The 23,058-nt window shown below is 38.2% G+C and overlaps 1 protein-coding gene across 1 annotated transcript in view; it reads left to right on the top strand.

The window, feature by feature from the left end:
• DNAH8 (dynein axonemal heavy chain 8) overlaps positions 1-23,058 on the top strand; it is a 385,593-nt gene that overhangs the window by 199,331 nt on the left and 163,204 nt on the right. Inside the window, exons 53-56 of the mRNA XM_021684619.2 lie at positions 6,453-6,595; positions 7,076-7,210; positions 7,608-7,730; positions 8,952-9,165. Coding sequence (XP_021540294.2) covers positions 6,453-6,595; positions 7,076-7,210; positions 7,608-7,730; positions 8,952-9,165 — 615 coding nt within the window. The remainder of the gene's footprint in view (positions 1-6,452; positions 6,596-7,075; positions 7,211-7,607; positions 7,731-8,951; positions 9,166-23,058) is intronic.

Below are 23,058 nucleotides of genomic sequence, written 5' to 3'. Positions count from 1 at the left end.
GTCTCAGTAATTCAGCTGGATAGGGATCAGACCATCCTGAACACCTATGAACTCAACAGGAGATTGAAGAAAAGAATAGCAACAACCCTCTGAACAGAAAAGCAACCACTTTCTGGAAGGTAGGACGTGCAGAGAAGTGAATCTGAGGTGATATACAGGAGGATAGATGGTGGGGGAAGGGGCCTCTGTCAGCCGCTTCTGGCAAGTGGTAGAGCAGTGGAGCACAAAATTGGAAATTTTGGAAGTCTGCTCCACTGAGGGACGTCGCTCCAGTGGCTAAGCGGGGTGTGGAACCCTCATGGGACAGTGTGGTCTCAGGACTCTCGGGGTTACAGAAAGACTGGGGGTGCCTGAGTGTGGCAGAGCTCCCAGGTATCAGAGTGGGGAAGCCAGCTGCAAAGACAGAGCCGAGGAGTGGGCTCTCAGCTCAGGGTTGCCATAACCCGTGATCCACGGTGCAGTCGGGCCACTGCTCTTCCAGCAGGGACCCAACAGGCGGCAGATGCGGGGAGATCCCCTTCCTCCCCCAGGAGGAGCAGCGTGGGAGCCCACCATGGGGATCTGCTGGGTTTGGAGACTCCACACCGAGTCAGGTACCAGAGATAGAAATGCTCGGTCACAGGCCGGGTGAGCATGGAGTGCAGCCGGAGACCGGGGAGACGGGAGTGACTGACTGCTTTTCTCTGGGGGCACACTAAGGAGCGGGGCCCCGAGTTCTCGGCTCCTCCAGGGCAGAGATTGGGAGGCCGCCATTTTCACTCTTGTCCTCCAAAGCTGTACGGAAAGCTTTCAGGGAACAAAAGCTCCTGAGAGCAAACCCGAGCAGATTACTTAGCCCGGCCTCGGCAAGGGCGGGGTGATTCTGCCTCTGGCAAAGACATTTGGGAACCACAGCAACAGGCCCCTCCCCCAGAAGATAAGCGAGAACAGCCAGCCAAGACCAAGTTTACCGATCAATGAGAATGGCAGAACTCCAGCACTAGGAGAATACTGCACACAGAATCCATGGCTTTTTTCCCATGATTCTTTACTCTTTCAAAGTTAAATTTTTTTTAACCTCTTTTTTTTTTTGAATTTTTCTTTTTCCCTTTTCAACCAACATCTTATCAATCCCTTTTTTAAAAAATATTTTTTATTTTTCATTTTTAGAGTCAAATTCTATCCCTTCATAGTAGTTACCCTTATTTTTGGCATATATATATAAGTTCTCTCTTTAAAATTTTGAGATACAGTTTCTTCTAACAGATCAAAATATACCCTAACTCTAGTGTATGGCTTTGTTCTAGTCTCCTGCCTGATCACATTCTCTCCCTTTCTTTTTCTTTTTTTATTTCTTTTTTTTTAAATCCTCTTCTTTCTTTTTTCAAACAACTTCTTATCTTATCAATTCCTTTTATAAAATTTTTTATAATTTTCATCTTTACAGTCATATTCCATCCCTTCATCTCCTTCAACCCTTATTTTTGTACATGTATAAGTTTTTCTTTCTTTAAAATTTTGGGAGGCACTTTCTTCTAACAAACCAAAATATGCCCAAAATCTAGTGTGTGGCACTGATCTATGCACCAGCCTGATCATATTTGATCATATTCTGTTTGTTTTGTTTTGTTCTGTTTTTATCTTTTTCTTTTTCTTTTTTCTTTCCTTCCATTTCTTTTCCCCCAGTTTCAGGTCTTTTCTGATTTGTTTAGAGTATATTTTCTGGGGATGTTGTTACCCTGTTAGCATTTTGTTCTCTCATTCATTTATTCTCCTCTGGACAAAATGACAAGAGAGAAAAAATCACCTCAACAAAAAGAACAAGAGGCAGTACTGACTGCCAGGGACCTAATCAATACAGACATTAGTACGATGTCAGAACTAGAGTTCAGAATGATGATTTTAAAGATACTAGCTGGGCTTGAAAAAAGCATGGAAGTTATTAGAGAGATCCTTTCTGGAGACATAAAAGAACTAAAATCTAACCAAGTTGAAATCAAAAAGGCTATTAATAAGGTGCCATCAAAAATGGAGGCTCTAGCTGCTAGGATAAATGAGGCAGAAGAGAGAATTAGTGATATAGAAGACCAAATGATGGAAAATAAAGAAGCCGAGAAAAAGAGAGATCAACAACTACTGGACCATGAGGGCAGAATTCGAGAGATAAGTGATGCCATAAGACGAAACAACATTAGAATAATTGGGATCCCAGAAGAAGAAGAGAGAGAGAGAGGCACAAAAGGTATATTGGAGCAAATTATAGCAGAGAACTTCCCTAATTTGGGGAAGGAAACACACATCAAAATCCAGGAGGCACAGAGAACCCCTCTCAAAATCAATAAAAATAGGGTCAACACCTCAACATCTAGTAGTAAAACTTAGGAGTCTCAGAGACAAAGAGAAAATCCTGAAAGCAGCTCGGGAGAAGAGATATGTAAGCTACAATGGTAGAAACACTAGATTGGCAACAGACCTATCCACAGAGACCTGGCAGGCCAGAAAGGACTGGCAGGATATAGTCAGAGCACTAAACGAGAAAAATAAGCAGCCAAGAATACTCTATCCAGCTAGGCTGTCATTGAAAATAGAAGGAGAGATAAAAAGCTTCCAGGACAAACAAAAACTAAAGGAATTTGCAAACACAAAACCAGCCCTATAAGAAATATTGAAAGGGGTCCTCTAAGCAAAGAGAGAGCCTAAAAGCAACATAGACCAGACAGGAACACAGACAATATACAGTAACAGTCACCTTACTGGCAATACAATGGCACTAAATTCTTATCTTTTAATAGTTAACCTGAATGTAAATGGGCTAAATGCCCCAATCAAAAGACACAGGCTCTCAGATTGGATAAAAAAACAAGACCCATCAATATGCTGTCTGCAAGAGACTCATTTTAGACCCAAAGACACCTCCAGATTGAAAGTGAAGGGGTGGAAAACCATTTACCATGCTCATCGACACCAGAAGAAAGCTGGGGTTGGCAATCCTTATATCAGACAAATTAGATTTTAAACCAAAGACTGTAATAAGAGATGAGGAAGGACACTATATCCTACTTAAAGGGCCTATCCAACAAGAAGATCTAACAATTGCAAATATCTATGCCCCTAACATGGGAGCAGCCAATTATATAAGGCAATTAATAACAAAATCAAAGAAACACATTGACAATATACAATAATAGTAGGGGACTTAACCCCCCCCCCCGCACTGAAATGGACAGATCATCTAAGCAAAAGATCAACAAGGAAATAAAGGCTTTAAATGGCACACTGGACCAGATGGACTTCAGAGATATATTCAGAACATTCCATCCCAAAGCAACAGAATACACATTCTTCTCTAGTGCCCATGGAACGTTCTCCAGAATAGATCACATCCTGGGTCACAAATCAGGTCTCAACTGGTACCAAAAGATTGGGATCATTCCCTGTCTATTTTCAGACCACAATGCTTTGAAACTAGAACTGAATCACAAGAGGAAAGTTGGAAAGAACTCAAATACCTGGAGGCTAAAGAGCATCCTACTGAAGAATGAATGGGTCAACCAGGAAATTAAAGAAGAATTAAAAAAATTCATGGAAACAGATGAAAATGAAAACACAACTGTTCAAAACCTTTGGGATGCAGCAAAGGCAGTCCTAAGAGGAAAGTATATAGCAATACAAGGCTTCCTCAAGAAACAAGAAAGGTCTCAAATACACAACCTAACCCTACACCTAAAGGAGCTGGAGAAAGAACAGCAAATAAAGCCTAAACCCAAAGGAGAAGAGAAATAATAAAGATCAGAGCAGAAATCAATGAAATAGAAACCAAAAGAACAGTAGAACAGATCAACGAAACTAGGAGCTGGTTCTTTGGAAGAATTAACAAGATTGATAAACCCCTGGCCAGACTTATCAAAAAGAAAAGAGAAATGACCCAAATCAACAAAATCATGAATGAAAGAGGAGAGATCACAACCAACACCAAAGAAATACAAACAATTTTAAGAACATATTATGAGCAACTATATGCCAGCAAATTCGATAACCTGGAAGAAATGGATGCATTCCTAGAGATGTATCAACTACCAAAACTGAACCAGGAAGAAATAGAAAACCTGAACAGACCTATAACCACTAAGGAAATTGAGGCAGTCATCAAAAATCTCCCAAAAAACAAAAGCCCAGGGCCAGATGGCTTCCCAGGGGAATTCTACCAAACATTTCAAGAAGAATTAATACCTATTCTTCTGAAACTGTTCCAAAAAATAGAAATGGAAGGAAAACTTCCAAACTCATTTTATGAGGCCACCATTACCTTGATCCCCAAACCAGACAAAGACCCCATCAAAAAGGAAAACTACAGACCAATATCCCTGATGAACATGGATGCAAAAATTCTCACCAAAATACCAGCCAAGAGGATCCAACAGTACGTTAAAAGGATTATTCACCACGACCAAGTGGGATTTATTCCTGGACTCCAAGGTTGGTTCAACATCTGCAAATCAATCAATGTGATATAATATATTAATAAAAGAAAGAACAAGAACCATACGATCCTCTCAATAGATGCAGGAAAAGCATTTGACAAAGTACAGCATCCTTTCTTGATCAAAACTCTTCACAGTATAGGGATAGAAGGTAGATACCTCAATATCATAAAAGCCATCTATGAAAAACCCAGAGCGAATATCATTCTCAATGGGGAAAAACTGAAAACTTTCCCCCTAAGGTGAGGAGCATGGCAGGGATGTCCACTGTCACCACAGCTATTCAACATAGTACTAGAAGTCCTAGCCTCAGCAATCAGGCAACAAAAAGAAATAAAAGGCATCTGAATTGGCAAAGAAGAAGTCAAACTCTCACTGTTTGCAGATGATATGATACTTTATGTGGAAAACCCAAAAGACTCCACCCAAAAACTGCTAGAACTCATACAGGAATTCAGTAAAGTGACAGGATATAAAATCAATGCACAGAAATCAGTGGCATTCCTATACACCACCAACAAAACAGAAGAAAGAGAAATTGAGGAGTCGATCCCATTTACAATTGCACCCCAAGCCATAAGATACCAAGAATAAATCTAACCAAAGAGGCAAAGAATCTGTACTCAGAAAACTATAAAATACTCATGAAAGAAATTGAGGAAGACACAAAGAAATGGAAAAACATTCCATGCTCATGGATTGGAAGAACAAATATTGTGAAGACGTCAATGCTACCTAGAGCAATCTACACATTCAATGCAATCCCCATCAAAACACCATCCACTTTTTTCAAAGAAATGGAACAAATAATCCTAAAATTTGTATGGAACCAGAAAAGACTCTGAATAGCCAAATGGGCAACAAATTTAAATACATGCTTTACCAAGGAAGATTTATAAATGGTGAAAGAAGTGCATGAAAAGACATTCCACATCATTATCAAGGAAATGCAAATTGAAACTGTAATGAGATATCATTACATAGCCACTAGAATGACTAAAATGAAAAGATTAGTTCTACCAAATGTGGGTGAGAACATGGAACAATTGGAACTCTCATATAGTACACAATGGTATAGCCGCTTTGGAAAACAGTTTCTCAGTTTCTTGAAAGTTAAACATACACTTAACATATGACTTGATATTTTGCAAGGAAATTTGAAATTGAGGTTATTCCTCTAGTGCTGAATATTTTCTTTGCTACTCTCAAATGTGTGCTCCTTCGCTGTTTTCATGCATTCTGTGTGCACAGTAGCTTTTTTTGGTACAATCCTGAATCATCATATAATATTTCTGGAGACATTTAAAATGTCAGTTAAAATGAACAAAGCAATATCAACAATGCAAGTAATCTAATTTTAAATGGTAGCAATATGAGCATCTCTGATCATGTTTGCCTAGCCAATAGTGATTACAAGACTTCATAGATTGTAAGGCACATTCCAGATATGCTAAAATATAAATAATTTTTTTTTAGAATTGATGAAATGTGGTAATAATAATTATTATGCCAATAATATCAGCCAGTAAATTATTAGTTATATCAGTTAATAAATTAGTAGTCAGGAGCCTGAGTACTTTATTAACTATTTTAGGGCTAGATTTATTTTACCCATTTCCCATGGCAAACATTCTATGTCCACTCATCAGTTACCCCCTTTTGGTCTTTCCCATCCTTTCAGTTGCTGTGGGTTTCTTACCAGATACTAAATATGTCATTGGTTTTTACCACTAATTCTAATTCCATTTCAGGCCAGATCTCTCTAGATGAATGATTTAGAAATTTAAAAACTGACCTTACCAAGAGGCAAAACAGATTTAAATGATCAAATGCCATATATATTAGATAAGCCGATATGTTAACATATTTTTGGAAAATGTTTTAAATGTTCATATGATTCTGTGGGTTGTTTATAGCATTTGTCTTCTTATATTTTGAGATAACTTTCAAAGAATGCAGTTTTATTAAGATGAATTTTTACTTATTGTGTAGGAGATTGGGAACACTGGAATAAGAAACTTCAGCCATATTATTATCCAACTGACAGTATTCCAGAATATTCATCCATTTTGGTTCCAAATGTTGACAATGTTAGAACAAATTTTTTGATAGACACCATTGCAAAACAACAGAAAGTAAGTTCGATAGTTTCTTAGCTGATCACAAACCTATACAAAACACATGCCTTTTCACACACTACAGATAGAAAAATTAAATTCCAGCACAAGAGGCTGGAGGTAATGCCATTTAAGGGAAACACATTTGGCAAATGAACCCCAGGATACATTCCAACTCAATATCCCCTGAACTGCTGACTTCCAGCTTGCTAAGAGAGGTGGGTGTCTGCTCACAGAGTCCCTCCCTACTCCCATGGTCACATGAGTGTTTACCCATACTTTCTTCTAGCACAGTTTATAGTACACCTTTTATATTCAAATCTTTAATTGAACTAGGATTGATTGATTATTTATTTCTAGGATTTTATTTTGATGTGGGTCTAATTCTAAAAAGTAATTAAAATTAGTTGTATTAATCATTGCAATGAAAAAATAGCTACCAGAACCATAAGATATTTAAAGCTAACCCCTTTCCACATGATTACCTGATTATTGCAGGCCGTTTTGCTCACAGGAGAGCAGGGAACAGCCAAAACTGTAATGGTTAAGGCCTATTTGAAAAAATATGATCCTGAAGTACAGTTATCCAAAAGTCTAAATTTTTCATCTGCCACAGAACCCATAATGTTTCAGGTAAAACCCATCATTTGCTGAGGTAATCGACATCTTGAATGTTTTGAGTGCTGGTTACAGTAAAATGTGTATGCATATAAAATCTGATGTGTGCGTGTGTGTGTGTGTGTGTGTGTTAATAGGAAGTGAGGTTGCACTTGGCATTCAGCTATTACCTTTCCTAGGCCAAATCCAAACATCAGATTTTGACCTAATATTGAGGCTGAAGCTGAACTTTGTGTATAAAATTAATGATTGACATTCTAATAACTTATTTTTTGCAATATTACAATGTCTATTTTAATAATGATATTTATGCATATTAAATAACTCAGTTCTCCTCTGAAAGACATGCTCATCATTTCTAGGAATATGAGTTGAAATCTAACACTTAAGAGAAACATCTCCTCTTCTCTAGAGAACAATGGAAAGCTATGTGGATAAGCGAATGGGAAGCACATATGGGCCACCAGGAGGCAGGAAAATGACTGTATTTATTGATGATATTAATATGCCTGTGATTAATGAATGGGGAGATCAGGTATGACTGAAATATCTCCTATAAATGATATTTAATCAGTATTTTTAGTTATATATAAAGGTGTCAATAGCCTTTGTCTTATGAAGCCTAGTAGCAATTCGGTCTTTTTTGGCTTCTCTCTTAATAGCTGGCATTCTCCCTTCTTGAAAGCCCTGTGTTTTTCAGCAATACTCCTTCCTGCCTTCAGGCTTCTTGATTTCGGCACCCTTTCTGGCTCCTCTCTTCCTTTCTCCAGGGTTTTACTTCTGTTACTTCTTACTCTATATACTCCCTCTGAGGAATACTTGATTTAGAAAACACTTTTTTTTTTTTTCTTTTTAACTCTATCACACACATGTCTTCCTTGTGATGATCATCTGTCAACCCCAGAGTCATTCTCCATCAGAGAACCTCACTGATGCTTTCGGAATTCTGCACATTCCTCGTGGGATTCCCAACACCTGCCTCCCACCACTGTCCACTGCCTCATCAGTAATGTCTACCTAGAGCCTGTCAGGACCCATCCCATCTGGCCTTTTATCTGAGTTCACCTCAGATACCTGTAGGAAGTCAGGACTCCTATTTGCTCACCCTAAGACTATTCCTCAAACAACTCTGCATGGCCCTTGAAATAGCAAGATGAGAGTCAATGATAGAACCCTATGGAACAGTTACATGTGAGGGATGGGTGGAGAAAGAGTGGCTTAGGAAGTGATCCAGAGTCGCAAGATGAACCTGGAAAGAAATGAGCCTCTGAATTCAAAAGAGGAAAAGTTTTCAATGAGGAGGGAGTGTTAGCAGTGTTAGAGGCTGCAGAAAAGAAAGATAAGAACATAAAGCCCAAACCCAAAACATTCAGTAGTATTGAAGGCTCGGGAGTAAAACCATCCCACATTCTGATTTAAAGTAGTTTGAAGTGTTGAATGTTGATACTTGTAACTCTGACTACTGTTGTAATTGTGCCAACTATTCTGTAACTCACCTATTTAAATTTCTTTGGAGATCCATTTTATCAACGTGGTAAAGAGCACATTGGACTCAATCCAGATGTTTAGCTTATGGTTTTGTTCATGAGTGGTAGCATTTAAATCAAATTGCCTTGCAGGTGACCATCAACATTCACAAACACTTCATTGACAAGAGTTGAATATTTTCTTCTAATCCCAAGTGTACTATTTTATAGGAGTTGTGGAGGAATATGATAGTGATATGTTACTAAAGTATCACTGTATAAAATTCCAGATAACTAATGAGATTGTGCGACAAATGATGGAAATGGAAGGAATGTATAGCTTGGATAAGCCTGGAGACTTCACTACTATTGTTGATGTACAGATCATAGCAGCAATGATCCACCCTGGAGGTGGTCGAAATGATATTCCCCAACGTTTAAAAAGACAGTTTACTGTGTTTAATTGCACATTGCCTTCAAATGCTTCAATAGATAAAATTTTTGGTATGACTATTTTTGATGTTTCTTTTTTTTATTGTATTACATAATGGACAAAAGCCATGCAAAACCTTATTTAAGAGATAAAAAGGCTCTGTCTGTAGTAGGGATTACGTATCTGAAGTGGAGAGATAAATACCAGAAAAGAGGGACTAAATATTAAGAAGACTCAGGTTTATAGCCCATTCTAAAAATATTTAGAAATAGACTTGTTGAAGTTTGGCTTTAAGGTTTTAGTTTTCTTGATATGATTAATCAGAGAAATTTGGGCTAATGAATGACGGCAGATCTATCACAGATTAACAATATATCAAGTCAAAAGTAACATTTTTTATATGTTAATGAAATGAGTTTTTTTTGACAACAAATTTAGGTTTGTATAACTTTTTCATCAAAAACCATGTATATGAAGACATGCAACAGAAATTGACCCATGCACATATATGCACATTAATTGATATAGCAAGTACTATAGATTAGAAGGGAAAGAGCAGACTTTCAGTAAATGGTAATGGGATACTTAGTAATTTTAATGTGAAAATAATTAAAATTGAACCCCTACCTCACACCAAGCATAAAATCAATACAGATGGATTAAAGACCTAAAAAACATTTGGAAGAAAATATAGGAATATACCTGAATGACATCTGGGTAGGAAAGAATTATTGGTTGATTGATTGATTGATTGATTGATTCATCACTTACATATAATACCCAGTGCTCATCGTAACAAGTGTCCTCCTTAATACCCATCACCTACTTAGCCCATCTGCACTCACCTCCCTCCGTCAACTTTCAGTTTGTTCTCTGTTAAGAGTCTCTCCTGGTTTTCTTCCCTCAATCTCTCTCTCTCTTTTTCCCTTCCCGTATGTTCATCTGTTTTGCTTCTTAAATTCCACATGAGTGAAATTATATGGTATTTGTCTTTCTCTGACTGACTTATTTTGCTTAGCATAATACAGTGTAGCTCCATCCACGTCATTGAAAATGGCAAGATTTCATTCTTTTTGATGGCTGGGTGATATTCCATTGTATATCTATATACCATATCTTCTTTATCCATTTATCAGTCGACGGACATTTGGGCTCTTTCCGTAGTTTGGCTATTGTTGATAATGCTGCTATAAATACTGGGGTACATGTGCCCATTCAAATCACTATTTTTGTATCCTTTGGATAAATACCTACTAGTGCAATTGCTGGGTCATAGGGTAGTTCTATTTTTAACTTTTGAGGAACCTTCAAACTGTTTTCCAGTATGGCTGCACCAGTTTGCATTCCTGCCAACAGCGTAAGAAGGTTCCCCTTTCTCCATATCCTCACCAACATCTGTTGTTTCCTGTGTTGTTGATTTTAGCCGTTCTGACAGGTGCAAGGTAGCATCTTATCATAGTTTTGATTTGTATTTCCCTGATGATGAATGATGTTGAGCATCTTTTCATGTGTCTGTTGGCCATCTGTATGTCTTCTTTGGAAACATGTCTATTCATGTCTTCTGCCCATTTCTTTTTTTAAATTTTATTATGTTATGTTAGTCACCATACAGTACATCATTGGTTTTTGTGTGGTGATCCACGATCCATTGTTTTCGTATAACACCCAGTGCTCCATGCAGTACGTGCCCTCCTTAATACCCATCACTGGGCTAACCAATCCCCCCTCCCCCCTCCCCTCTAAAACCCTGTTTGTTTCTCAGAGTCCATAGTCTCTCATGGTTCATCTCTCCTTCCAATTCCCCCTCCCCATTTTTCCCTTTCTTCTCCTAATGTCCTCCATGTTATTCCTTATGTTCCACAAATAAGTGAAACCATATGATAATTGACTTTCTCTGCTTGACTTATTTCACTTAGCATAGTCTCCTCCAGTCCCATCCATGTTGATGTAAAAGTTGGGTATTCATCTTTTCTGATCTTCTGCCCATTTCTTAACTGGATTATTTGTCTTCTGGTTGTTGAGTTTTATAAGTTCTTTATATATTTTGGATACTAACCCTTTATCAGATATGTCATTTGCAAATATCTTCTCCCATTCTGCAGGTTGCCAACAGTTTTGTTTGTTTCCTTCACTGTGCAGAAGTTTTTATCCCGATGAAGTCCCAATAGTTCATTTTTGCTTTTGTTTCCCTTACCTTTGATGACGTGTCTAGTAGGAAATTGCCTCAGCTGAGGTCAAAGAGGTTGCTGCCTGTGTTCTCCCTTAGGATGTTGATGGATTCCTGTCTCATATTTAGGTCTTTCATCCATTTTGAGTTTATTTTTGTGTATCGTGTGAGAAAGTGGCCTAGTTTCATTCCTGTGCATGTTGCTGTCCAGTTTTCCCAACACCATTTGTTGAAGAGACTGTCTTGTTTCCATTGGATATTCTGTCCTGCTTTGTCGAAGATTAGTTGACCATAGAGTTGTGGGTCTATTTCTGGGTTTCCTATTCTGTTCCATTGATCTATGTGTCTGTTTTTGTGCCAGTACCATACTGTCTTGATGACTACAGCTTTGTATATAGCTTGAAGTCCAGAATCATGATGCCTCCAGCTTTGCTTTTCTTTTTCAATATTGCTTTGGCTATTTGGAGTCTTTTGTGGTTCCATACAAATTTTAGGATTGTTTGTTCTAGCTCTGTGAAAAATGCTGGTGGTATTTTGATAGAGATTGCATTAAATGTATAGATTGCTTTGAGTCATATAGACATTTTAACAATGTTTGTTCTTCCAAGCCATAAACATGGAATGTTTTTCCATTTCTTTGTGTCCTCTTCAATTTCTTTTATAAGTGTTTTCAGAGTACAGATCTTTTACCTCTTTGGTTAGGTTTATTCCTAGTACCTTAAGGATTTCAGTGCAATTGTAAATGGGATTGATTCCTTGATTTCTTTTTCTGCTGCTTCATTACTGGTATATAAGAAATGCAACAGATTTCTGTGCATTGAGTTATATCCTGAGACTTTACTGCGTTGGTTTATCAGTTCTAGCAGGTTTTTTTGGTGGAGTCTTTCGGGTTTTCTATATATAGTATTATGTCATCTGCAAATAATTAAAGTTTAATTCTTCCTTACTGATTTGGATGCATTTTATTTCCTTTTGTTGTCTGACTGCTATGGCAGGGACTTCCAGTTCTATGTTGGATAAAAGTAGCGAGACTGGACATCCTTGACATATTCCTGACCTTAGAGGAAAAGCTCTCAGTTTTCCCCCATTGAGGATGATGTGAGCTTTGGGTCTTTCATAGATGGCCTTTATTATGTTGAGATATATTCCCTCTAAGCCTACTTTGTTGAAGAATTTTATCATGAAAGGATGTTGTACTTTGTCAAATGATTTTTCTGTATCTATTGGAATGATCATAGGGTTCTTCTCCTTTCTCTTATTGATGTGATGCATCATGTTGATTGATTTGCGAATATTGAACCACCCTTGCAGCCCAGGAATAAATCTCACTTATTTGTGGTGAATGATTTCTTTTTTATTATGTTTTGTTAATCACCATACATTACATCATTAGTTTTTGATATAGTGTTCCATGATTATTCGTGTATAACACCCAGTGCTCCATGCAGAACGTGCCCTCCTTAATACCCATCACCAGGCTAACCCATCCTCCCACTCCCCTCCTCTCTAGAACCCTCAGTTTGTTTTTCAGAGTCCATTGTCTTTCATGGTTCGTCTACCCCTCCGATTCCCCCCCCTTCATTCTTCCTCTCCTGCTATCTTCTTCTTCTCTTCTTTTTTTTTTTTTTTAACATATAATGTATTATTTGTTTCAGAGGTACAGATCTGTGATTCAACAGTCTTGCACAATTCACAGTGCTCACCATAGCACATACCCTCCCCAGTGTCTATCACCCAGCCACCCCATCTCTCCCACCCCCCACCACTCCAGCAACCCTCAGTTTGTTTCCTGAGATTAAGAATTCCTCATATCAGTGAGGTCATATGATACATGTCTTTCTCTGATTGACTTATTTCGCTTAGCATAACACCCTCCAGTTCCATCCATGTCATTGCAAACGGCAAGATCTCATTCCTTTTGATGGCTGCATAATATTCCATTGTATATATATACCACCTCTTCTTTATCCATTCATCTGTTGATGGACATCTTGGCTCTTTCCACAGTTTGGCTATTGTGGACATTGCTGCTATAAACATCGGGGTGCATGTACCCGTTCGGATCCGTACATTTGTATCTTTGGGGTAAATACCCAGTAGTGCAATTGCTGGATCATAGGGTAGCTCTATTTTCAACTTTTTGAGGAACCTCCATACTGTTTTCCAGAGTGGCTGCACCAGCTTGCATTCCCACCAACAGTGTAGGAGGGTTCCCCTTTCTCCGCATCCCTGCCAACATCTGTTGCTTCCTGACTTGTTAATTTTAGCCATTCTGACTGGTGTGAGGTGGTATCTCATGGAGGTTTTGATTTGGATTTCCCTGATGCCGAGCGATGTTGAGCACTTTTTCATGTGTCTGTTGGCCATTTGGATGTCTTCTTTGGAAAAATGTCTGTTCATGTCTTCTGCCCATTTCTTGATTGGATCATTTGTTCTTTGGGTATTGAGTTTGATGAGTTCCTTATAGATTTTGGATACTAGCCCTTTATCTGATATGTCATTTGCAAATATCTTCTCTCATTCTGTCGGTTGTCTTTTAGTTTTGTTGACTGTTTCTTTTGCTGTGTAAAAGCTTTTTATCTTGATGAAGTCCCAATAGATCATTTTTTTTTTTTTTAAAGATTTTATTTATTCATCCGAGACAGAGAGAATGAGAGACAGAGAGCATGAGAGGGAGGAGGGTCAGAGGGAGAAGCAGGCTCCCTGCCGAGCAGGGAGCCCGATGCGGGACTCGATCCTGGGACTCCAGGATCATGACCTGAGCCGAAGGCAGTCGCTTAACCAACTGAGCCACCCAGGCGCCCCTAGATCATTTTTTTTAAAGATTTTATTTATGTATTTGAGAGAGAGAGTGAGAGAGAGCATGAGAGGGGAGAGGGTCAGAGGGAGAAGCAGACTCCCCACTGAGCGGGGAGCCCAATGTGGGACTCGATCCTGGGACTCCAGGATCACGACCTGAGCTGAAGGCAGTTGCTTAACCAACTGAGCCACCCAGGCGCCCCCAGTAGATCATTTTTGCCCTTGCTTCCCTTGCCTTTGGCGATGTGTCTAGGAAGAAGTTCCTGTGCCTGAGGTTGAAGAGGTTGCTGCCTGTGTTCTCCTTTAGGATTTTGATGGACTCCTGTCTCACATTGATGTCTTTCAACCATTTTGAGTCTATTTTTGTGTGTGGTGTAAGGAAATGATCCAGTTTCATTCTTCTGCATGTGGCCGTCCAATTTTTCCAACTCCATTTGTTGAAGAGACTGTCTTTTTTTTTCCATTGGATGTTCTTTCCTGCTTTGTCAAAGATGAGTTGACCATAGAATTGAGGGTCCATTTCTGGGCTCTCTATTCTGTTCCATTGATCTATGTGTCTGTTTTTGTGCCAGTACCATACTGTCTTGATGATTACAGCTTTGTAATAGAGCTGGAAGTCCGGAATTGTGATGCCACCAGCTTTGCTTTTCTTTTTCAACATTCCTCTGGCTATGCGGGGTCTTTTCTGGTTCCATACAAATTTTAGGATTATTTGTTCCATTTCTTTGAAAAAAAAGTGGATGGTATTTTGCTGGGGATTGCATTGAATGTGTAGATTGCTCTAGGTAGCATTGACATCTTCACAATATTTGTTCTTCCAATCCATGAGCATGGAATGTTTTTCCATTTCTTTGTGTCTTCCTCAATTTCTTTCATGATATTTTATAGTTTTCTGAGTACAGATCCTTTGCCTCTTTGGTTAGATTTATTCTTGGTATCTTATGGTTTGGGGTGCAATTGTAAATGGGATCGACTCCTTAATTTCTCTTTCTTCTGTCTTGTTGTTGGTGTGTAGGAATGGAACTGATTTCTGTGCATTGATTTTATATCCTGTCACTTTACTGAATTCCTGTATGAGTTCTAGCAGTTTTTGGGTGGAGTCTTTTGGGTTTTCCACATAAAGTATCATATCATCTGCAAACAGTGAGAGTTTGACTTCTTCTTTGCCAATTCAGATGCCTTTTATTTCTTTTTGTTGCCTGATTGCTGAGGCTAGGACTTCTAGTACTATGTTGAATAGCTGTGATGATAGTGGACATCCCTGCCGTGTTCCTGACCTTAGGGGGAAACCTCTCAGTTTTTCCTCATTGAGAATGATATTCGCTGTGGATTTTTCATAGATGGCTTTTATGATACTGAGGTATGTACCCTCTATCCCTATACTTGAAGAGTTTTGATCAAGAAAGAATGCTGTAATTTGTCAAATGCTTTTTCTGCATCTATTGAGAGGCTCATATGGTTCTTGTTCTTTCTTTGATTAATGTATTGTATCACATTGATTGATTTGTGGATGTTGAACCAACCTTGGAGTCCAGGAATAAATCCCACTTGGTCGTGGTGAATAATCCTCTTAATGTACTGTTGGATCCTATTGGCTAGTATTTTGGTGAGAATTTTTGCATCCATGTTCATCAAGGATATTGGTCTGTAATTCTCCTTTTTGATGGGGTCTTTGTCTGGTTTGGGGATCAAGGTAATGGTGGCCTCATAAAACGAGTTTGGAAGTTTTCCTTCCATTTCTATTTTTTGGAACCGTTTCAGAAGAATAGGTATTAATTCTTCTTGAAATGTTTGAATTCCCCTGGGAAGCCATCCGGCCCTGGGCTTTTGTTTGTTGAGAGATTTTTGACTAGTAGTTATAGGTCTGTTCAGGTTTTCAGTTTCTTCCTGGTTTAGTTTTGGTAGTTGATACATCTCTAAGAATGCATCCATTTCTTCCAGATTATCTAATTTGCTGGCATATAGTTGCTCATAATATGTTCTTAAAATTGTTTGTATTTCTTTGGTGTTGGTTGTGATCTCTCCTCTTTCATTCATGATTTTGTTGATTTGGGTCATTTCTCTTTTCTTTTTGATAAGTCTGGCCAGGGGTTTATCAATCTTGTTAATTCTTCCAAAGAACCAGCTCCTAGTTTTGTTGATCTGTTCTACTGTTCTTTTGGTTTCTATTTCATTGATTTCTGCTCTGATCTTTATTATTTCTCTTCTCTTGTTGGGTTTAGGCTTTATTTGCTGTTTTTTCTCCAGCTCCTTTAGGTGTAGGGTTAGGTTGTGTATTTGAGACCTTTCTTGTTTCTTGAGGAAGGCTTGTATTGCTATATACTTTCCTCTTAGGACTGCCTTTGCTGCATCCCAAAGGTTTTGAACAGTTGTGTTTTCATTTTCATCTGTTTCCATGAATTTTTTTTAATTCTTCTTTAATTTCCTGGTTGACCCATTCATTCTTCAGTAGGATGCTCTTTAGCCTCCATGTATTTGAATTCTTTTCGACTTTCCTCTTGTAATTGAGTTCTAGTTTCAAAGCATTATGGTCTGAAAATATGCAGGGAATGATCCCAATCTTTTGGTACTGGTTGAGACCTGATTTGTGACCCAGGATGTGATCTATTCTGGAGAATGTTCCATGGGCACTAGAGAAGAATGTGTATTCCATTGCTTTGGGTAGAATGTTCTGAATATATCTCTGGAGTCCATTTGGTCCAATGTGTCATTTAAAGTCTTTATTTCCTTGTTGATCTTTTGCTTAGATGATCTGTCCATTTCAGTGAGGGGGGTGTTAAAGTCCCCCACTATTATTGTATTGTTGTCGATGTGTTTCTTTGCTTTTGTTATTAGTTGCCTTATATAATTGGCTGCTCCCATGTTAGGTGCATAGATATTTACATTTGTTAGATCTTCTTGTTAGATAGACCCTTTAAGTAGGATATAGTGTCCTTCCTCATCTCTTATTACAGTCTTTGGTTTAAAATCTAATTTGTCTGATATAAGGATTGCCAACCCCAGCTTTCTTCTGGTGTCCATTAGCATGGTAAATGGTTTTCCACCCCTTCACTTTCAATCTGGGGGTGTCTTTGGGTCTAAAATGAGTCTCTTGCAGACAGCATATTGATGGGTCTTGTTTTTTTATCCAATCTGAGAGCCTATGTCTTTTGATTGGGGCATTTAGCCCATTTACATGCAGGGTAACTATTGAAAGATAAGAATTTAGTGCCATTGTATTGCCTGTAAGGTGACTGTTACTGTATATTGTCTGTGTTCCTGTCTGGTCTATGTTGCTTTCAGGCTCTCTCTTTGCTTAGAAGACCCCTTTCAAAATTTCTTGTAGGGCTGGTTTTGTGTTTGCAAATTCCTTTAGTTTTTGTTTGTCCTGGAAGTTTTTATCTCTCCTTCTATTTTCAATGACAGCCTAGCTGGATATAATATTCTTGGCTGCATATTTTTCTCATTTAGTGCTCTGAATATATCCTGCCAGTCCTTTCTGGCCTGCCAGGTCTCTGTGGATAGGTCTGTTGCCAATCTAGTGTTTCTACCATTGTAGCTTACATATCTCTTCTCCCGAGCTGCTTTCAGGATTTTCTCTTTGTCTCTGAGACTCCTAAGTTTTACTACTAGATGTTGAGGTGTTGACCCTATTTTTATTGATTTTGAGAGGGGTTCTCTGTGCCTCCTGGATTTTGATGTGTGTTTCCTTCCCCAAATTAGGGAAGTTCTCTGCTATAATTTGCTCCAATATACCTTTTGTGCCTCTCTCTCTCTCTTCTTCTTCTGGGATCCCAATTATTCTAATGTTGTTTCATCTTATGGTATCGCTTATCTCTCGAATCCTGTCCTCGTGATCCAGTAGTTGTTGATCTCTCTTTTTCTCGGCTTCTTTATTTTCCATCATTTGGTCTTCTATATCACTAATTCTCTCTTCTGCCTCATTTATCCTAGCAGTTAGAGCCTCCATTTTTGATGGCACCTCATTAATAGCCTTTTCGATTTCAACTTGGTTAGATTTTAGTTCTTTTATTTCTCCAGAAAGGATCTCTCTAATAACTTCCATGCTTTTTTCAAGCCCAGCTAGTATCTTTAAAATCATCATTCTGAACTCTAGTTCTGACATCGTACTAATGTCTGTATTGATTAGGTCCCTGGCAGTCAGTACTGCCTCTTGTTCTTTTTGTTGAGGTGATTTTTTCTCTCTTGTCATTTTGTCCAGAGGAGAATAAATGAATGAGAGAACAAAATGCTAACAGGGTAACAACGTCCCCAGAAAATATACTCTAAACAAATCAGAAAAGACCTGAAACTGGGGGAAAAGAAATGGAAGGAAAGAAAAGAGAAAAAGAAAAAAAAAAAAGAAAAGAGAAAAAGATAAAAACAAACAAAAACAGAACAAAACAAAACAAACGGAATATGATCAAATATGATCAGGCTGGTGCATAGATCAGTGCCACACACTAGATTTTGGGCATATTTTGGTTTGTTAGAAGAAAGTGCCTCCCAAAATTTTAAAGAAAGAAAAACTTATATATGTACAAAAATAAGGGTTATTATGATGAAGGGATGGAATATGACTGTAAAGATGAAAATTATAAAAGATTTTATAAAAGGAATCGATAAGAAGTTGGTTGAAAAAAGAAAGAAGAGGATTTAAAAATTAAAAGGGCGAGAATGTGATCAGGCAGGAGACTAGAACAAAGCCACACACTAGAGATTTAGGGTATATTTTGATCTGTTAGTAGAAACTGTATCTGAAAATTTTAAAGATAGAACAACTTATATATATATACCAAAAATAAGGGTAACTACTATGAAGGGATAGAACATGACTCTTCCAGAAAGTGGTCGCTTTTCTGTTCAGAGAGTTGTTGCTATTCTTTTCTTCGATCTCCTGTTGAGTTCGTAGGTGTTCAGAATGGTTTGATTCCTATCCAGCTGAATTCCTGGCACCAGATGAAATCCAGGTCTCCTACTCCTCTGCCATCTTGCTCCTTCCCCAGAAAAGAGTTAATGATTTTTTTAATGTATTGTTGGGTTCAGTTTGCTAGTATTTTACTGAGGATTTTTACATCTATGTTCATCAGAGATATTGGCTGTAGTTCTCTTTTTCTGTGGTGTTTTTATCTGGTTTTGGTATCAGAATAATGCTGGCCTCATAGAATGAATTTGGAAGTTTTCCTTCCTTTTCTTATTTTGGGATAGTTTGCAAAGAATATGTATTACTCTCCTTTAAATGTTTGGTTGAATTTGCCTGTCAAGCCATCTAGGGTCTTGTTCCTGACCATAGAGGAAAAGCTCTGTTTTCCCCCATGGAGGATAATGAGAGCTTTGGGTCTTTCATAGATGGCCCTTATTATGTTGAGATATGTTCTCTCTAAGCCTACTTTGTTGAGGGATTTTATCAAGAATGGATGCTGTGGAGTGCCTGGGTGGCTCAGTCAGTTAAGTGTCTGCCTTCAGCTCAGATCATGATCCTGGAGTCCTGGGATGGAGTCCCACATCGGGATCTCTGCTCAGCCGGGAGCCTGCTTCTCCCTCCCCCTCTGCCCCTACCCCTCCACCCCCAGCTCATGCTCTCTCTCAAATAAATAAATAAATAAATAAATAAATAAAGACAGACAGACAGACAGACAATGGATGCTGTACTTTGTCACACGCTTTTTCTGCATCTACTGAGAGGATCATCTGGTTCTTATCCTTCCTTTCATTAATGTGGTGTATCACGTTGATTGATTTGTGAATATTGAACCATGCCTGCAGCCCAGGAATAAATCCCACTTGATCATGTGAATAATTCTTTTAATGTACGGTTGGAATCAATTTGCTAGTATCTTGTTGAGAGTTTTTACATCCATGTTCATCAGGGATGGTCTCCTTTTTAGTGGGATATTTGTCTGGTTTTGGAATCAAGGTAATGCTGGCCTTGTAGAATGAGTTTGGAAGTTTTCCTTCCATTTCTATGTTTTGGAACAGTTTGAGAAGAATAACTATTAACTCCTCTTTAAATGTCTGATAGAATTCCACTGGGAAACCATCTGGCCTTGGACTTTTGTTTGTTGGGAGATTTTTGATTACTGATTCAATTTCTTTACTGGTTATGCATCTGTTCAAATTTTCTATTTCTTCCTGTTTCAGTTTTGGTAGTTTGTATGTTCCTAGTAATTTGTCCATTTCTTCCTATTTGCCCAATTACTTGGCATACAATTTTTCATAATATTCTCCTATAATTGTTTGTATATCTGTGCTGTTGGTTGTGATCTCTCCTCTTTTGTTCGTGATTTTATTTATTTGGGTCCTTTCTCTTTTCTATTTAATAAGTCTGGCTAGGGGGTTATCAATTTTATTAATTCTTTCAAAGAACCAGCTCTTAGTTTCATATATCTGTTCTGTTTTTTTTTATATCATTTATTTCTGTTCTAATCCTTATTATTTCCCTTCTTCTGATAGCTTTAGGCTTTGTTTGATGTTCCTTTTCTAGCTCCTTGCTTCTAGAGGTAGGTCTGTATTGCAATATACTTTTCTCTTAGGACTACTTTTGCTGCATCCTAAAGGTTTTGGATTGTCGTGTTTTCATTTTCATTTGCCTCCATGTAATTTTTTATTTCTTCTTTAATTTTGTGGTTGACTCATTCATTCTTTAGTAGCATGTTTTTTAGCCTCCATGTGTTTGTGGTCTTTCCAAATTTTTTCTTATGGTTGACTTCAAGTTTCATGATATTGTGGTCCAAAAATATGCAGGGAATGATCTCAGTGGTTTTGTACTTGTTGAGACCTGATTTGTGACCCAGTATGTGATCTGTTCTGGAGAATGTTCTGTGTACACTCAAAAAGAATGTATATTCTGCTGCTTTAGGATGAAATGTTCTAAACATATCTGTTAAGTCCATGTGGTCCAGTGTGTCACTCAAAGTCATTGTTTCCTTGTTGATTTTCTGCTTAGATCATCTGTCCATTGTTGTTAAGTGGGGTGTTAAAGTCCCCTATTGTTATTGTATTATTACAATGAGTTTTTTTTATGTTTGTTATTAATTGATTTATATATTTGGGTGCTTCCAAGTTGGGGCATACATATTTACAATTGTTAGATCTTCTTGATGTGTAGACCCCTTAATTATGATATAATGCCCTTCTTCATCTCTGTTATAGTCTTTGTTTTAAAATCTAGCTTGTCTGATATAAGTATGGCTACTCTGGCTTTCTTTTGATGTCCATTAGCATGGTAGATGGTTCTCCATCCCCTCATTTTCAATCTGCCGGTATCTTTAGGTCTAAAATGAGGCTTTTGTGGACATCATATAGATGGATCTTGTGTTTTTATCCATTCTGATACCCTATGTCTTTTGTTTGGAGTATTTAGTCCATTTACATTTAGAGTTACTATTGATAGATATGAATTTAGTGACATTGTGTTACCTGTAAAGTTGGTATATCTGATGATGTTCTCTGTTTCTTTCTAGTCTTTGTTGCTTTTGTTCTTTTTTTTCCCCCCCACTCAATGAGTCCCCTGGAGAGGCCATGCCACAACTCCCAAATGTACTCCCCCAAAGGGGAACTGTTTCTCCCCATGTGACCCAGGGGATCCTCAGACCACACTGCACACTCCTGGGCCTCTGCCCTCCTTCCCCACCAGACCACAACTGAGCCTGCCAGGCACAACCCCAGTGATGGTGCAGATGTCTAGAATTTCAGACTTTGAGCTCCACTGCTTATAAAGACTTGTGGTAGTCAGCCCCTCTCCTTTTCCCAGTCAGTGGTTTTGGGAAAGAGTTTTTCTTGTGCAACCCCCTGCCTGCTGCTTCACTCTTTCTCTCTTGCTCCTCTCTCTGTGATAAAGGCTCCCTCCCCTTTGCAGCACCTGCAATTCTTTTCTTCTCCCAAATCACCTCTCAGCAGCTCCTACCTTCTATGATGTGGACATTTTTCTACCTCTAGATGTGCAGTTTGTTCTTAGTCCTCAGATCAATTTCTTGGGTGTTCAGAATGATTTGATAATTATCTAGCTGTATTCAAGGGATGAGGCAAGCTTAGGGTCCCCCTACTCCTCCACCATCTTAACTCCTCTTCTAGGAAAGAACTTTTTAAGTGAGACTCTGAAAGCATAAACCATAACGAAGGAGACGACAAGTTTGACTAGATTAAAATAAAGAACTTTTGTTTGTCTAAAAAGCAACATTAAAGAGTGAAAAGACAAGCCTCAAAAGTGGAAGAAAAAAATTTCAACATATGCAATAAAACAAAAAAAGTTAGTAATCTGAACACTTAAAGAAATCCTATGAATCAGAGAAAAGCAAACATCCTAATATAAAAATGGACACAAAACCAAGCACGTTAAGAAGAGGAAAGCAAATGACCAATAAACAAATGTAAAGATGATAGACATACTAATATTCAGGAAAATGCAAATTTAAAACACCAAGGAAATACCACTTATACCCACTGGATTTGCAAAAAATGAAAAATTCTGACAAAATCAGGCATTGGTGAGAATGGGCAGGAACTGAGACACTTACCACCTGCTGGTAAAGCAGAACGTGTGGACACCCACAGCAGTTCCACTCCCAGGCATATGCCAGTTTATCATTTGTCTCCTTTATGATTTGCATATTTTGAGTTGCATTTAAGAAGTCCTTTCCTACCTAGAGGTCATGCAGATACTTGCCTATATTTTATTCCAAACACTATAGTTTTGCCTTCCATATTTAAACCCTTAATCCATCTTTACTTGATTCTGTACATGTGTGCCAGAAGACACACAAGCATGTTTATAGAATAATGTTCAAGATAGCAAAAACCTTGGAATAATCCAAATATTTATTGACAGTAACATTGGGTCAATAAATTGTGGTGTAGGCCCACAGCATGAAGCTATGCAGCAGGGAACATGAATAAACACAGCTACAGGTTCCCATGTGGATGAATCCTAGAAATAAGTTGAGTAAAAGAAGCAAGTCACAAAGGAATATGTGATATGATCCCATTAAATTAAATTTCAAAAGTTGAAGTTAAAGAAAAG

This window comes from Neomonachus schauinslandi, chromosome 8, assembly GCF_002201575.2.
Source record: "Neomonachus schauinslandi chromosome 8, ASM220157v2, whole genome shotgun sequence".
NCBI classification, from domain to species: domain Eukaryota; kingdom Metazoa; phylum Chordata; class Mammalia; order Carnivora; family Phocidae; genus Neomonachus; species Neomonachus schauinslandi.
The sequence above is the reverse complement of the archived record's forward strand: the minus strand, read 5'-3'. Positions and strand labels throughout refer to the sequence as shown.